Source organism: Ochotona princeps, chromosome 7 (assembly GCF_030435755.1).
Source record: "Ochotona princeps isolate mOchPri1 chromosome 7, mOchPri1.hap1, whole genome shotgun sequence".
Lineage (NCBI taxonomy): Eukaryota > Metazoa > Chordata > Mammalia > Lagomorpha > Ochotonidae > Ochotona > Ochotona princeps.
The window spans coordinates 60,776,788-60,793,635 of record NC_080838.1 but is presented as its reverse complement, the minus strand read 5'-3'; the positions used below and the strand labels follow the sequence as shown (position 1 = coordinate 60,793,635).

The 16,848-nt window shown below is 43.8% G+C and overlaps 1 protein-coding gene across 4 annotated transcripts in view; it reads right to left on the bottom strand.

The window, feature by feature from the left end:
* The window catches only part of AFF1 (ALF transcription elongation factor 1), a 199,330-nt gene that overhangs the window by 125,225 nt on the left and 57,257 nt on the right, over positions 1-16,848 (bottom strand). The window contains exon 1 of one of the 4 annotated variants that reach the window (XM_058667086.1): positions 6,268-6,582. The exons of 2 other annotated variants lie outside the window; for them this stretch is intronic. Coding sequence is in view for 1 of the 2 variants with exons in the window: in XM_058667085.1 (XP_058523068.1) it covers positions 6,268-6,287 (20 nt within the window). In the remaining variant the exon portion in view is untranslated. Of the gene's footprint in view, positions 1-6,267; positions 6,583-16,848 lie in introns of those variants that run through there. One more of the 4 variants, XM_058667085.1, reaches the window with a different exon arrangement.

Below are 16,848 nucleotides of genomic sequence, written 5' to 3'. Positions count from 1 at the left end.
CCCTTAAATATTTAATAAGTGCCCCGCATGATGGCTCAGTGGCTAAATCCTTGCCTTACACATGCCAGAATCCCATTGATAGGCACTGACTTGTATCAAGGCTGCTTCACTTCTCATCCAACTCCCTGCTTGTAGCCTAGGAAAGCACTGAAGGATGGCCCAAAATATTGGGACCCTGCACTCACATAGGAGACACGGAAGAAGCTCCTGGATCCTAGCTCAGGATCAGCTCAACTCTGGCCATTGTAGATACTTGGGAAGTGAACCAGAGGACTTGAAAATTTTTATCTCTCCCTCTTTCTAGAAATCTGCCTTTCCAATATAAATAAATAAATATTTGCTAAAAATTTAATAAGGAGGGAAATGTTTTTATATGTGTTTTTATAATTGTATCTATAAATTGCATTGAATCTCTTTAAAAAGAAACTAATTATAAAATTAAAATGAGTATAAACTGATGAGTTTAATCTGGTTAAATTTAGAGCGTGGGGCCCGGCGGCATGGCCTAGCGGCTAAAGTCCTCGCCTTGAAAGCCCCGGGATCCCATATGGGCGCCGGTTCTAATCCCGGCAGCTCCACTTCCCATCCAGCTCCCTGCTTGTGGCCTGGGAAAGCAGTCGAGGACAGCCCAATGCATTGGGATCCTGCACCCACGTGGGAGACCTGGAAGAGGTTCCTGGTTCCTGGCATCGGATTGGCGCGCATCGGCCCATTGCGGCTCACTTGGGGAGTGAAACATCGGACGGAAGATCTTCCTCTCTGTCTCTCCTCCTCCTCTGTATATCTGACTGTAATAAAATGAATAAATCTTTAAAAAAAAAATTTAGAGCGTGAACAGGGGTGGACACTTGGAACTCCTGGATCCCATATTGGAGCTCCTGGGTTGGAATCTTGATTTAGCACCCAACTCCAGCGTTTTGCTAAAGGGCACCCTGAAAGGCAGCAAGCAACAGATTAAGTGCCTAGGTTTCTGCTTCCCATGTGGGAGACCCAGATTAGGGACCGGGCTTCTGGTTTCAGCCTGACTCATCCCTGTGTGTGGTGGCCATTTGAGGGGGGGAAAAAACAAACAAAAACAGAAGACAGCAGATTTTGATTTCTTTGTCTTTCTGCCTTTCAAATAAAATAAACAAGTAGTAAGAAAAATTTAAAAGATCCAATAAACCAAAGCTAGAAAACAAGAAAGCTTGAGCAGAGCAATGCAGCCACTTTGGTGGCCATCAGGTTAGGCATTAACTCACTAGTGGACAGACAGGAAAAGGGAGGGGCTTGCATAGGGGAAGAACTCCCAACCCTACACAGGAAAGGCAGCACCTGAATGCTTTGCAAGTTAATCTTTACTTTTGGTTCCCTAGGGCAGTAACCTCCAAGTCTATGTATCTTTTTCTCCTAAACTGTAACTCTAAACTTCATGTGGCATATGAAGACCTCACTGTACATTCTACTCGTTATATTCTGGGCAAATGAATATGTTAGATTCACAATAAAATGAATTAATGACTCAAGGAAAGTAGAACACCATTCTGCTCTCCTCCAAATGTTTCTCATTTCAGTATACATGTAGAAGAGAACAACACAGATAAGCACTTAACCTGGGAAAAACTTACGCACTCACTGTGTCAGCAGAATGTAACTTGAACCAGAACAGAGACAATGGTCAAGACCACTTCCCTATAGATGCAAACTACATTTCCACTGTGTCTGGCATACAAAAGTAGAATGTTTGTCTAAATTAGAGAAAAAAGCATGTGGGAGTTTCCCAACAGAAAGGTACATTTACATAATTAGAAGCAATCCAGTTTTATGTTACACCTGAAAGGTCTAGTGAAGGTAATCTGCCTTATAATTCCTGTTTTATAGCTATTAGGTAATATGCACATAGACCTGGTTGCTTAAAACAAGTAAATGACAGGATCAAAATGATAGCATTTTTTTCTCTACCATGTACGATTAAGACAACATTTTTTTCATTGCTGAATATATTGAAATTCAACATTTTTAAATACAATCTTAATTAAATTCCTTTTTCCATAAAGTATCGGTCTAACTGTTGAATACCTTTTTAGGGTAATGGTATAGAATCTCTGGAGAGATAATTCGCATGAATTTTGCCAAACAACAACATTCCCCATAAACCAGATGACTCAAAAAGAAAACTATGACTCATGGCTCCTCTGTCTCTATCATGGAAGGAGCTGCAGACTGTGAGTCAGGAGGCTCAGCTGGGCTCTCAGGAAAGAGGAGGAAGAAATCGCTTAGGAGATCTGTTTGTGTTCCTCTTCTGTCAAGGACACTGCTTACAGAGGTGTCATAAAGGAAAAAATGAGGACAGTCATTGGGTCAAAACACTGCATTAAATTATTTTCCTCTCCAAATCTCTTCCTTGAGCTGCACTTTACAAGCTGCAGCTTTCTTCTTTCATGTTGGCTCATATTTAATCTGCACTGCTTAGTATTCAAGAATTTTCTTCCAAGGTCAATCAGTAGCTCATAAATCAGAGGTGGGGGCACAGGGTGGGGTAAAGTTGGTTCTGTATCAGTTTAAGAGCACCACCTTCTGTAATGGAAAACTTTGCATTGCAGGGCCACAGAGCCACCACAAACCAGTTCCATATCAATCTTGGGAACAATCTGACTCTGCTTCTCTATTGATTTTTTTTAAGCTTCACTGACATTGCAATTAATGAAAATGCAAAGTCAAAACTGTAGGAGAGTAAACTAAGGCTAATTTCCCTTTTCAGTTTGTGCTTTTTGTGGGGTAGTGGGTGGAGACCATAGCTCTGTCACCAGATAACACTCTACCAGAAAGCAAGTTCAACTTCCCACAGTCCTTCCAACACCCTGCCTCCACTGAGGCTGGGTGGGATCAGCCATATCTTCTTGGTAGCACAAGGTGCTTTCTAAAAACTGGTTAATCCCTGGTGGTAGCTGAAGGTATGCATGTATTTATTTCTAGGACTTCAGTGAGGAGGCTAATGGAGAGGGGGACTCAAACAAAGCACTCCTTTTTAATCTATCCATCAGCATCACTCCTTGGCATAGAGCAAGCTGGTCTGAATAAAAGGACAGCTGGCTAATTCTCAAAAAAAAAAAAAAAATGCCCTAAAGAAACACGGAGTGGGGGAGAAATCTCACCCTTATGGGATGCCAGAGTGACAGGCTAAGCTTAACCTACTGAGCCACAACACCATACCCCAGGAATGCCTGCGTTGGATTTATTTACTTATTTTATACAGTTTTGCAGGAATAGGATTGTCTGTTTTTATTTGTTTAAAAAAAAACAAACCATAGCCTTGGTGCACATCAGTCCAGAATCCTGGAAAGTCATCCATTTCACATTAAAGGAAGCAAGTCTGTTACAATTCTGACAAGGAAGTAGAGTCAATGTATCAACTATATTCACAGGTTTGAAAAAAAAAAATAGCACACACTTATCCCTCTCAAAGCCAAGCCATGGTACAGTCGTGCAGTAACCAATGCTGCATTTCTAAGTGACTCTGTCTTCTCTGACAGCCATAAAAATTAACATTGTTCTCAAAATACTGGCCCTCTTTGAATAGATGGGACAATTCACATTTCTGAAATCAACTATTAAAACAAAACTAATTTCCTACTTGGAAGTCCTGAAATTAAGTACAGGAACAAATAATCTCAATTTACAAAAGAAATGCTTAGCTAATTCCTCTGTCATTCAAACTGCTTCTGACTTATGTAGGAGATACTTAAAAAGAGGGACAGAATTACAGCCTCATGGAGCTGATGAGAGAATGGCAGAGTCTATTCCTGTGTGTTCACATGGAAAAGCACTTATATACCAATCAAGAATGACCTGCCATCACAGTGCCGAGTGATGAAACAAAGTGCCGCTGGTTGTCCTCCCACCATCACTGCTCCGTGACTCAATTTCATAAGTCAGAATCTACAGTGATTAAACACTAAGCTATGAAACTGTATGTCCAATGAGTCCAACAATCTAAATTAACTGTCTGAGGAGTAAATACTGTGTGTGGAAAATAGTCAAGCTGTTACATACAACACAAGCCAGTACTTCTGTTTCTCTAAGCGCTTCTCAGAACAATGTGGCCCAAGTTTAGGGTATCCCTGAAATCCAAATTTTCTTGACACCTCTCCACATACAACCTCAGAGATCATCAACTCGTGGGTAAAGCACAAATTTTGGAGAAGCATGAACACATCGACATTTACTACATGTGAGAAATACTCCCTCCCAATATGCAGCCTAAGAAACAAGACACAACAACCTGATGGCTCTCTGTACCTAGGTTGGGGGATGTCTTGAGGCAAGGCAGGGGATCAGGAATATATACAGTAGAGCCCTCCCATTTTTTTTTAAATCATTGCATTTCATAATATTTTTAAATTTACAAAAATTGTAAACTGTTGGCAAGCTGGACCATCACAATGATTAACTCAGACCAGCACATCTTGGTGCAAAGCAATTCAGCACAAATTGCTATGCAGTTCTCCCTTTTCACTTCTCAGCTCAGCATTAAAGAGGCCACATGCATGCAAAGAAGTGTTGCAAAACAGCCTTCTGAAGTCAGGCCCTGCTCCACCTGTGTGAACTCTGAGGCCGGCGTCAGTTTCCTTCACTACCGAATGTGAATGACCCAGTCTACCTTTGTGGATGATACACAGCACAAAACCTGCCTAGCACTGTGCCTGGCATCAGCAGTCCAATTAGCTTTTATCTCACTGTAATTTTAACAATTGCTTAAGGGCCCTGACTTTGGAATCAGTTACATCTCAGTTCAAATTTCAGCACTGCATCTGGATTACTGAACCATCCGAGAGCAACTGTTTAGTTTTTAGTTCAAGCTATCTTAATCTAAGGCTTTGGCCATAAACCCAGATGACAATTTGCTGAATAATGTTTTAAATGCAGAATGTTTGTAATATTGCCAGAAAAACAGTGTAAAACACATAAAGGTAAAATACACAAGAATACAAAGGAAAAACTACAGAGTAACATACATCTGAAAGACTGATGAGACAGTATTTTTTGTTATCAAATTAGATACAATAGCCCTTCATTTCAGAAGTGGTAAGTGTGAAAGACATGTTCAAGGGATGTACAAGCATTGTAATAACATGAGGGAAATCTGTGGCTTGTGTTTCTGGCAACACCACGTACACTGGTACTTTAGTTTTTGTCTACATTTGTACTGGAACAAAAGCTAAATTTCAGTGGACAGCAAAAATTAGGCTGCTTCTTGATGAGTCCTACTTATCCCGGGTTTAAGAGCCCCTTCCCTAGGGCAATAAAATCTATGCGCATCACAATCCTCCTAGCCCAGAGGATTACGTTAAAAAGCCAGGTATCACACAGCAGTAAGTTCTTGCTACAAAGTTCTTTCTTGGAGACATTTCTCAACATCTTACGGGTCCAGCTTCAACACTGATGGCATTTATCGGCTCTCCATGATTTCAGTCAGCTGAAACTGCTCTCCCATCTGACATCCCTAAATCACCTGCCTACATGCAGTTATCAGTTCAAGGAATCCTATCATTTTAAATAACGGAGGGCCAACTACTCTCTAGCACAACCGAAAGTTTCCAAAGAATGAGCCTACCAACTGCAGTCCTAACTCCCGTACAATGGCACTGGGCGGCTGGTGCTCGGGGCCGCCGCGTTGCGGCCTCACAGCCCGCTGCAGGAGCAGGAGGGCGAGCGGGGCAGCGAGCCTCTCCCCGCAACGCTCCTCCGACAGCCACTGCAGCCCGCTCGCCCTCGACTCCGCGCATTCCCGGGCTTCGCCTACTCAGCAAATTGACACCAGCCCTGCCGTTGTCTGTGGAAGCAGGCACCTCCTGACCCACCCTCTCGGGTGGCCAACTGTGTCTTTTCACATCAGGGACCAATTCCGAAAACTCTCCCCTCAAGACACTACTAGCCAGGCACCCCGTGGATCCCAGGAACCCCGAGAGTGGATGCACGAACAGCCCAAAGGAAAAATGCAAACGAAGGCGGACAAGTGAAATCAACTTCATTTCCCATAAAATCAGTTACTTTTGCCAGAGGGAGGCTACTTCACTTTCGTCCTAACGGGAGCCCGATCCCTCCTCTCTCCTCCGCGCAGCAACCTTCTAGTGTGTCCTCCGGTTTTCCATCTGACACTCGGTCACGAGCCACAGCATCGGGAACGCAGAGAGCGCGATGACAAAGCTGCTTCCTGCCCTCCCCCGCAACCTTCAAATCCCCTAGCCACCGGGACGCGCACAAAGTTTCCCTCGGTGCCTGCCTTACCTGGACCGGGCTGCCATCATTCAGTCCGCAGAGCCCAGGGTCCGCTGCCCATGAGCGCCTTCACCCCGCGGGCCGAGCTGCCAGCGCCGCGCTCACCATTGGCCGGGCGGGGCCGGGCCCCCGGCGCGGCGCCCCGAGGTGGCGGGACTACCTGCTCCCCAAGCCCGGGGCGTCCTGCTCAGCCTCCCTCGGGCGCTGACCGCATTGGCTCGCGCTAATCCTGATGGACATCCGGGCACTAGGGCCTCCGCAGGCGAACTCCACTCCAGACGAGCCCGGGGAACGCGGGGTCCGGAGTGCGGAGCGCCAGGAGCCCCGGGGGCGATTTCCAAGAAGGGAGGACGGACGCTCCCACGCCCGGCGGCCGCGGACACTCGCCGCCCGTGGAGCGGTGGCTCGACTCCGGCAGGCGTCGGGAGAACCAGGAAATCGCCTCTCGGCTCTCTCCAAGTTGTCCAAGGTTTGCGCGATACCCCCTGTCAAGAAAGTTCTAGTGGTACGGCCCGCCTCCTTAAAAGGGCAGAGCGCTGGGCCGAGCCGGAGGCGCTGAGAGGGCCGGGCGGGGCGCCGGGCTGGAGCGCACACGCAGCCCCGCGCGTCCCGGGCGCAGCCCCGCCTGCAGGCTCCGGCCGGACGCTCTGCCAGCTTTTCAGCACGTTCACACACCGCCAGAACAGACCGTCCTGGCCCAGCTCGGAACTCCAGCCCCGATGTGAATATCTGTTGACGTTGGGAGCCCAAGAGGCCGCAGGCAACAAAACCGCTCAAGTAAACAGAAAACCACGTTCGCTACTTAGGATCCTTCCGAGGCTTGCACTCAGGAAACGGGCAACCAACGCACATTTCTTATACTTTGCTTTCAGTTTTGACTTCACTACGTTAAGACAATTATTTACAAAACGCCCCCTCCACTCCACCTCCCCTTTTTAAACACACAGATTCCAAAGAAAGCAATAACCCATTTTGAGGTCTTTAAGTAATTATGGGATTGACATCAGAGAGAGGGAGAACGCAATTCAGCAATGCAGTAGTAAGCATTGTGAAAAGTCCGAGGACTAGAGAAGGCACTTGAGGCATGCCCAAAGCGGAACAGACACGGAGATAGGCTGTAGGAGCTGCAGTCTCCACAAGAATGCTAGAAGGGGGCCTACCTAGAGGACTACTTCTGCTAACGAGGCCCCTGCTCATCTCACTCCAAAGGACCAAAAGTCAGGGAATACAGAAACGCTAACTTCTGCTCTTAACAGCCACAGTGCCGCGAAGGTGACCAGGGACAGGTCTACCATGGGTTCACCAAATGCTGCACTCAGGGAGTTCCCAACTCCTTCTTCGAGGTTCCAACTATTTTTAGCATGATAGGAGCACTTTTGGTACAAAAGCAAGTATGGGTAAACTGCTGGCGCCTCCGAGTTCATCAAAGCAGTGGCAGCAAATGAAAGCAGTGGGCACTACCACACAAGAGCAACTTACAAGCCGGGAAAGGCAGCTTCCTGTACCGTGTCTCCTTAATGAAGCAACAAGTCACAACTGCGACTTTCTTTACATTCTGAGACTTTAGCCCTGCTCTTTTCAATATTTATGCTAGGAAAGGGGCAGTCCACATGAAGCACCCTGCTGAATCCCAGAGTACAAGGACTGTCGGGAGGAACATCACTGGTGTAACTGTTGCAAGCTGAACTGCCTGGGTTTCACAGTTTTGTTTTTTTCCTCCCATGGACAACCATTTTTACTTCAAAGAATAATTCACAAACTTTTTCTGCCTTGCGTTTTTGGCAGTCATTTTTCCAAAAACGAAGAAAGTGAATGATTCTTCAAGAAAACAAATGACAGCATTTGTTGCCAATGACCAACCAAATCTGGGCTTTCAAGCATCTCGGAAAATCCACCCTCATCACTGTGAAGCTAAGAGCTCCCCAGTGCTTGGAGCTGAAAATGAGGAGTGTGATTTCCTAACCTACAGTGTCCAGAGGACCAGTGTAGGATGGCACAAAATTGTGCACAGGAGGGAAAAAAAGATACATTGAAAGTACAGATGGGTGGATTTTAATGCATCAACATCATAAAACTAGGGTAATTTACTTCAGAGTCTACAGTGCAAGTAACCTTCGTAAAATTACAATTTGTGGAGTTTGGGTATTTAATATTACAGACATTAAACACTCTGAATAGAGCAGATGCTTTACCACAGTGGTTGAGACCCTCCCCGCTCCGCCCCCCATTACTGTATCTGGCTTTGACACTAGCCTCCCCATAATGCAGACCTGAGAAACACAGGGCTGGCTCCTCCCACCAGTGGCAGCTCTGGATTGAAGTTTCAGATCCTGGATTCAGTTTGGTCCCGCCCTGGCTGTAGTGAGCATTTAGGGAATGCGCTAGAAAATTGGAATTTGCTGACTCTATCTAATCATACTTTTTAAAAACCCAAAATGCCCCCCCAAGTTCTGTGTGAATTCTTTTTTTCAAATAAAAGTGTTTGTCCATGGGGAGCAGGAAGCTAACCATACATTTACCAAAATGTAAAATAACGTCACTCATATCACTAGTCTTAAATTTGAAAGTTGTCTTTAAAATAGATGCTATTGATGTTAACATACATTGAACTTTTTTTTTTTTAGTTTTAAAGCAAGATTTATTAGAAAAGCTGAGAAAAGGAGCTCCCGTCCTAGTGACCAGGAGGCGGAAAGAGAGAAATACCCCCATACATTGAACTCTTTAAAATAATCATATATACAGGGCCTGGGCGATAGCATAGTGGTTAAAGTCCTCGCCTTGCACGCGCTGGAATCCCATGTGGGCACCAGTTCTAATCCCAGCGGCCCTGCTTCCCATCCAGCTCCTGCTTGTGGCCTGGGAAAGCAGTCGAGGATGGCCCAAAGCCTTGGGAGCCTGCACCCACTTGGGAGACGTGGAGGAAGTTCCTGACTCCTGGCTTTGGACTGGCTCAGCTCCTGCCGTTGTGGCCGCTTGGGTAGTGAATCATCAGAGGGAAGATCTTCCTCTCTATCTCTCCTCCTCTCTGAATATCTGACTTTCCAATAAAAATAAATAAATCTTTAAAATAATAATAATAATCATATATACATATATATGCACACATACATATGTTACAAATACAATCAGCTCTCCAAAACCATAGTTAATCACTGGCTTCAACCACACTAAGAATCAAAGGACTGAAAAAAAAATGTTTTATCTATACTTAACAGACTTCTCTTGTCATTGCTCTCTGAACAATGAAACAATTTACATATTAATTTCCAATTACAAGTCTAAGAGATGATTTCCTAGGATGGCTGGCTCACTGGACCAACTGTCCCACAATAAGCAGGCCTGTGACAACAAAACCCATGGGCTTATTCAGGGTGACAGAGGCCCAGGCACGTGGCCCATCTTGTGATGCTTTCTTAGAAGGCACATTAGCAGGGAGTTGGATAGAAGTGGAACATCTGGATTCATATAGGATATGGGCACTGCAGAAGGCAGCTTTAACCCCATGCACCACATAGCAGTGAAAGGGAACATTTGGGATTGGAAGGACAGTGAAAGGCGGTAAAATATTTCATGATAGAGCCTGGGGGCCTGAGAGATAAGGGGCACCTGCAACTAGCATCCACCCCTAACTGCATGGCCCCCTCCCTGCTTATGTTAATGATTCCCCCTCCCTGCTTATGTTAATGGTTCCCCCATCCTGCTTATGTTAATGATTTTAGCCTTCGCTTAGCCTTTTAAAAACCTCTCTGTCTAATGATTCGGGGTCGATGCCTAGCCTCCAGCGTGAGGAACTGGCCTTGGCCCCAGCGCGCTGGTGATCGAATAAAGCCTCTTGTTTTTGCATCAAGTCTCTTCTTCGGTGGTCATTGGGAAACTCACTCCCTCGAGACATTTGGTAAGGTTTTTCCCTGTTGGGGGGCCTTACAGCAGTTCCCTATAAAGGATTATTCTAGATAATGCCATATAACCATGGAACACCTGTATCATTCTAGCAAGAAATGGGCAGATCACTGGGGACAGGTGTCAAAACAGATTCCAGCAGCACTAAGTCAGAATCTTTGCATAGTAAGGTTCCAGGGAAGTGCCTCTCAACTGATTCTCCAGGTAATACTTGCGGTCTACTTGTATTGGAGAACCACTTATCTAAAGCATGCACATTTAGAAAATAATGTCAAGAGCTTTTCGATCTCACCTTGGTTTGTGATCCCTGAATCATTTTAAAGACTATAATTGGGTAGCTTTTATTTTCTTTCATGTATCAGATAATAAAATATCATTGTATACATATATTCTAATATAGTATAGTGCTAGACCTTCCAAGAAATCACACCTTCAGAGGCCAGCATTGTGGCCAGGTGCGTTAACCTGCTACCTTTGACACCAGTATCCCAACAGTGCTGGTTGGAGTCCCAACTGCTCCACTTCAGATCCAACTCCCTGATTACATGCCAAGGAAAGACTCGGAAGATGTACCAAGTACCTGAATGCCTGCTAACCACATTTGAGAACTGGATAAAGTTCCAGTTCCTGGCTTCCACAAGGCCCAGTCTCAACTGCCTCAGCCATCTGGGTGTGAACCAGTGGGCGGAACATCTCTCTCTCTCTCCCTGTAACTCTGCTCCCCACCTCCCACCCCCCAAAATCTGGAACTATCAAAGCGGTCATTATCCATGCTTTAAAAGCTTTTTACTACATTGCTCCCATTTTATCTATCACACTTGTAATCTTTTATGCTGTAAAACAACTGAAAAGATTTTGTAATACAGAAACACTCCAAAAAGTTTCTCAGAGTTTAACAGTTCGTTTTGATTATTAAAAAAAAAAAGCTTTTGAAATCTAGACATGTTTTCATAATTTGAATTTTTCTCACTATTATGTACTCTCAAATCATTTGCTCATAAAATATCTTCTTCACCACAGGTTGATAATATGTAATACTGTAACATGTGATACTAAAACTTAAACATTGCCCTAGAACTGTGCAAATTCTTCTGACATCATTTAAACATGAGGAAATGAAAAAAATACAGTAAATATTTACCCAAAGAGAGACTGGGAATAGACACCAGATTAGAATTACTAAATTCCCAGGGCTCTCAAATGTGGATTGCAATGTTAATTAAGGAGGGTTATTTGAAACAGATGTGAAGTTACACCAGCTTTATAATAGATCTAAAAATACTATGGGGAAGCACAAAAAAAATAATTCATGAGCAGGATACTGTATGTAAATGAAGAGTACTGTTTTCCAAGTGTTTGTGGAAACACCCTAGTACTTGACCCACAGTTTTGTTCAGTAATGACACTGGAGGGAGAAAAAAACAGGTTTCCTAGTGTAGGGAGAATATTACAATAGGTTCTACAATTCCTAAACTTATTAATCCAACAATGGCCAAGTGTGCTAAAAAAAAAAAATGGCAACTTGGCAAACAGTGACTTTATAAAGTGAGTGGGTGAGATTACTATTTGAAGTGGGTTCTTGAATCACACGAGTGCCTTTTTATTACCATCTTAATGACCTTTATAAATGAAACTTGCACACACGTAAAAGCAACAAGCTATATGTAACACATCTTAAATATAATCACAAACATGCACCAAACCATGCTTATCCAAGAAAAAAATAAAATAATCAATTATTCATTTATTTGGGAATACACATACACACCCAATACATGAGCATAGTCTCAAAATTTACTTTAGGGGACACTGATTCAAGTCCTGGCAGCTCCACTTCCTATCCAGGTCCTATTAATGAACCTAGGAAAGTAGCAGAATATGGTTCAAATGCTTGAGGCCCTTGTATCCACAAGGGAGACTCCGAGGAAGCTCCAGGCTAATGGTTTTCACTTAAACAAGCCCTGGCTGTAGTGGAAGTTTGAGGACTTAGCCCTCAGAGCAATCTCTCTGTCTCCCATGTCTCACTGTAAGTCTGCCTTTCAAATGCACAAATCTTAAAAAAAAAAAAAACAACTTTAAAATTAGCAAAATCTAACATATTTTCATTTAAATGTGTCTGTGTACTGAGAACTCAAAGAGCTCCGTGATACATTTGTAGGATAGCTGTCATTCAAAGATGCCACTTGTTTATGCTATTTTTGGTCTGAAAGTTACACAGACAAGTCCCATGTCTGGAGAACTGCTATTTCATTTCAGTGGAATGTCCTTTTTTTGAGGACACCGCTAAAATCACTTTGCCAAAAGAAAGGATGCTCAAGATTGCCACTGGAAGGTCTCAAATCACCAGATGCAAGAAAGGGAAGGAGAGACAAAAACAGAGGAAAAAGGCCATCCCCAGGGGGCAGAGACAGCAGGGAAAACACCTTATCAGCACCACTTGACATGAATAGGCTCTCCCTTCAGCTGAGGTCTCTACAAAAGCAGCCAACCTTTCCTTAGCCCCCGCCCCCACTGAAGCATTACTCCACACCTCTTAGGCCTCCCTCCACCTTGGTCTCCAAACTAGAGTGACCTGGAGATTGCTAAAATGTTCAGTGGCAAAGAAGGTGGTGACTCTATATCCAGATCCTTATCACATTCCCTCTTTCCCAACAACCAGGATTAAACCTCTCGGTACTCACTTGCCTTTTCCCTATGAGACAGAAAAGCAGTCATTTCACTCATCCCAGGCCCATCTTAAATGGTACAATGCCAGACAGCTAAGTACTTTTCAAAGCCCCAAGCGAACAGTCCTCTACATAGTGAGAGCCCCTGGATTCAAGCAAAACAAAACAAAGGCTAGGGCCCGACACAGTAGCCTAGTGGCTGAAGTCCTCACATTGAACGTGCTGGGATCCAATATGGACATCGATTCTAAACCTGGTGGTCCCACTTCCCATCCAGCTCCCTGACTGTGGCCTGAGAAAGCAGTAGAAGATGGCCCAAAGCCTTGGGACCCTGCACCCGCATGGGAAGCACAAAAAAAGCTCCTGGCTCCTGGCTTCAGATCAGTTCACCTCTGGCCATTGCAGCGGATGGAAGATCTTCCTCTCTGTCTCTCCTCCTCTCTGTATATCTGCCTTTCCAATAAAAATGAATAAATCTTTAAAAAAAAAAAACCTAACTGGTGTATCCTCATTGAACACCTCCAAATATTAAGGCCTCCCCACCCTACTTACTTGTAAGTAAATCTCATATCACTACTGCTTTGAGGACTTGTTGCAGGTTTTCAGCATTCTTGTGGGAATGTCAAAGCAAAATGTCAGCTTTCTCATACATGTTCCTTATCTTTTCCTGTGCCCTTCTATTCACATGTTGATGACAGCAACACTCAGCTGCCCCGATAATTCTGCTCACTGAGACAAATACCTTATTTTCAGCCTACAAAGTAGTTCAATTTTCTCCCATTCCTTCCCAAAAGTTTTTCATTTTAGGATACTTTACTTTCAGAAAAGTTGCAAAGGATTCCCAACTGAACACCTGGGCTGGTTTCTTCCTTGCTTACTTTTTACATCACCAGTTGTCAGAACTGCAACAAAGTGCATTTTGATTTCACCACTTGTCCATTAATGGGCTTTTTCTGTTCCAAGAGCCAACCCAGGGTGCCACACATTGCACTGTGCCTGTGAGAGTTCCTCAGTCTCTATTTATCATGCCATTGACAGGTCAAAAGAATTCTGCCTAGATATTCTGAAGAATGTTTCCCTCTAAGTCCAGTGCAATGAATGGCTCAACTGGCCAATCCTCACCTTGCATGCACCAGGACTCCATAGGGGCACCAGTGTGTGTCAAGGCTACTCCTCTCCCCCTTCCAGCTCCCTGCTTGTGGCCTGGAAAAGCAGTGGCAGATGGCTCAAATCCTCGCACCTGCATGAAAGACCCAGAATAAGCTCTTGGCTTTGGATCGACTCAGCTCTGGTCCTTGTGGCTATTTGAAGAGTGAACCAGCAGATGGAAGAACTTTCTCTCTGCATCACTTTCTCTCTCTAAATCTGACTTCCCAATTAAAAAAATAATAATAAATCTTTTTTTAAAAACCTTATTGACAAGTAAAAAAAATCATAATTGAAAGGCTTTTAAGAAATTAGATAACATAGTATCTGTTAGGACCCCGCTTTACCAAAATTGAATTAAAAAGTTGAGTAGAGGATAGGCCCACATAACAGTGCAGGGGCCCACTCTGGTTCCGGCTTCCTGTTTCCAGCAGTAGTGCATCTAGAGGAAATCTCTCCCCTCCCATCTGCAACAAAATACATGTAAAATTTTATATATAAAAATTTGGCTAAGGCTGACTTAAACTGATGCTTACGATCCAGGCATCCCAAGGTGTAGCTGCTTCACTTATGATTCAGGTCCCTACTAACAAATCTAGGAAAGTGACAGAAGATAGCCCAAGTGATTGGGCCCTGAATCCCGTGGGAGATCTGGAAGAAGTTTCCGGCTGCTGGCTTTGGCCTGGCTCAGACTCAGGCATTGTGTACAACAGAAGAGTGAACCAACAGATGCAAGGCCCTTCTGTCTCTCCCCCTCTTTCTGTAATTCTGCTTTTCAAATATATAAATCCTTTAAAACTAAAAAGAGTTGCCTGGGCCACTGCAGCAAAATGTTATCATAGACTCTGTATGGGGAATCAGATGACTTTTTCTTCTGGTACTTTAAAATTTTCTAAATATTTTCAAATGAATATATGACTGCTTTTGTAATCGTAAAAAGAAAACCACAACTATTGTAAAAACAAAACAACTACAATCAAATTTTTAAAATTCAGGAAGGAGACAAGGGCCATCTAATCCACTTCTCCATGCAAGAATGCTCTTTTTCAATGAGACTACCTTGTTTGCATATCCCCAGAGACATCTGTTGTCATTAGAAGGTGGGGCCCCCAGTCCTCGAAAAGGCTAAAGTTGGCTTCCCAGGAACCCTGTTCCACTACTTCAGTTTTGTGTTTGCCATACTAATATAGCTGTCCACTCCATGTTCTCATGCTTACTGTTTCAGAGTGTATCTTCTGCTATTATTCTCCCCATATATATGTATATATGTGTGCATATGTGTGTGATACATACAAATATATATATACACTTTAAAAGAGCTATCATAAGCAGATTGCTGGATAAAAATCTGTTGGTCTCTGCCTAGTCAATGGAATGCTTTAATTATGGCTGAAGTTTAGCTTTAGTTCTACCAACTGCCTATGTGTCTGCCTTTGTTCATTCGCTTTCATGCATTTGTATTTTTAAAGCTCCTTTCCAGCATTCTTTGGCAAATTTCAAGGCTCCACCCAAGCCTGCAGAATCAGAAACTCCGTAGGTGAGTCTAAAGATGAGCTTCACTAAACGCTCCAGGTGATTTGGACATCCACTGAAGCCTAGAAACCACTGAGGGTTCACCATCTGCATTCTTACTGAATTCGCTTTCCAGTCAGCATTATTCCCCTTCAGAGCTGGCACTTCCAGCTCCTTTTGAAATTGAAAACAGCCAGAAAATCTCCCAATAGCTCCAGACCCCCTAAAACTCATCAGAATCTTCTTCATATATCACCATGCTTTTTAGCAGTTTATTGAGGCCTAGCCTGCTTCTTGTGCCAACTTCTCCCCACTCAATCTTCAACATTCCTGCCAGAATATACACGGTATATTACCTAAAATATCATCAGATGTTACTTCCTTATCAAAAAGAAAGGGAAAAAAAGAAAATGATGCATTCTCTGCTGTCTACAGGACAGAGGAAAACTTACAGGATCACCCAACCCCCTTCCTTCCAAAATTGGCCCAATTTCTGCAACCTTATCATCCTCTACCCTCCCTCCAGCCCCTCCCTGACACATAAACAGCAACGCCCTGCAGCCCAACACTTCTCTCCTGCTGTGAACCTTGGCAGAGAATATTTTTTCCTTGTTGACTGTCCTTTGCCCTCCTCTGTGGCTCAAGACCCCTTATACCATTATTCAAATCCCAACAAATGCAGCTCTTCTCAGAAGTCTTTGCTGATATCTTAACCTTCACTCTTTACCTACCACAAACTCCTAGCATTCGTGCCTATCAAGTCATGAGGTTGGACAGGATTAAGAGGAATGTTTGCTTTTTTGAGCAGAAAGGCAGCCAAAAGATAATTACTGAAACAGAGAACTATGAAGAACACCGCTATGGTTGCAGCTGGCAAGATTTCCTCTTACACACAAGTCTGCCAGTGAGAGCTATCCCCAAACTTTGCACCATCTGAGGGGTTCTCTCCTTACTGTTGATGAATGGACTTTTACTGAGTCCACAAAGATAGGTTCGCTAGTTAACATTTCAAAAAGTCCAAAGGAAACCACATATTTGCTCATGGAAAGTGCGTGAAGGACTCTGCTTTTGGCCTTTCTGGAGCTTATGCCAATTCACAGTGCTAACACTAGTCAGCACATGCTGATCAGGAAGTCTAACTAGCAATGTTTGATTAGTTTAAGAATAAGAAAACAAGTTCTTGTTTAACTGTGGTTTGTTTAGAACAGGAACTGTTTCAAAAGCAGAGTCCAAAAGAGAAGAGGAAAACAAAATAATAATCTAAGACACACACAGAGGCAACCTCGCACTGAAATCAAGGACTTCCCGGGTGCTCCCTTAGACTGAGCCAACGGTAAACTCCTGCAAAGCCTGAGCTACACAGAAT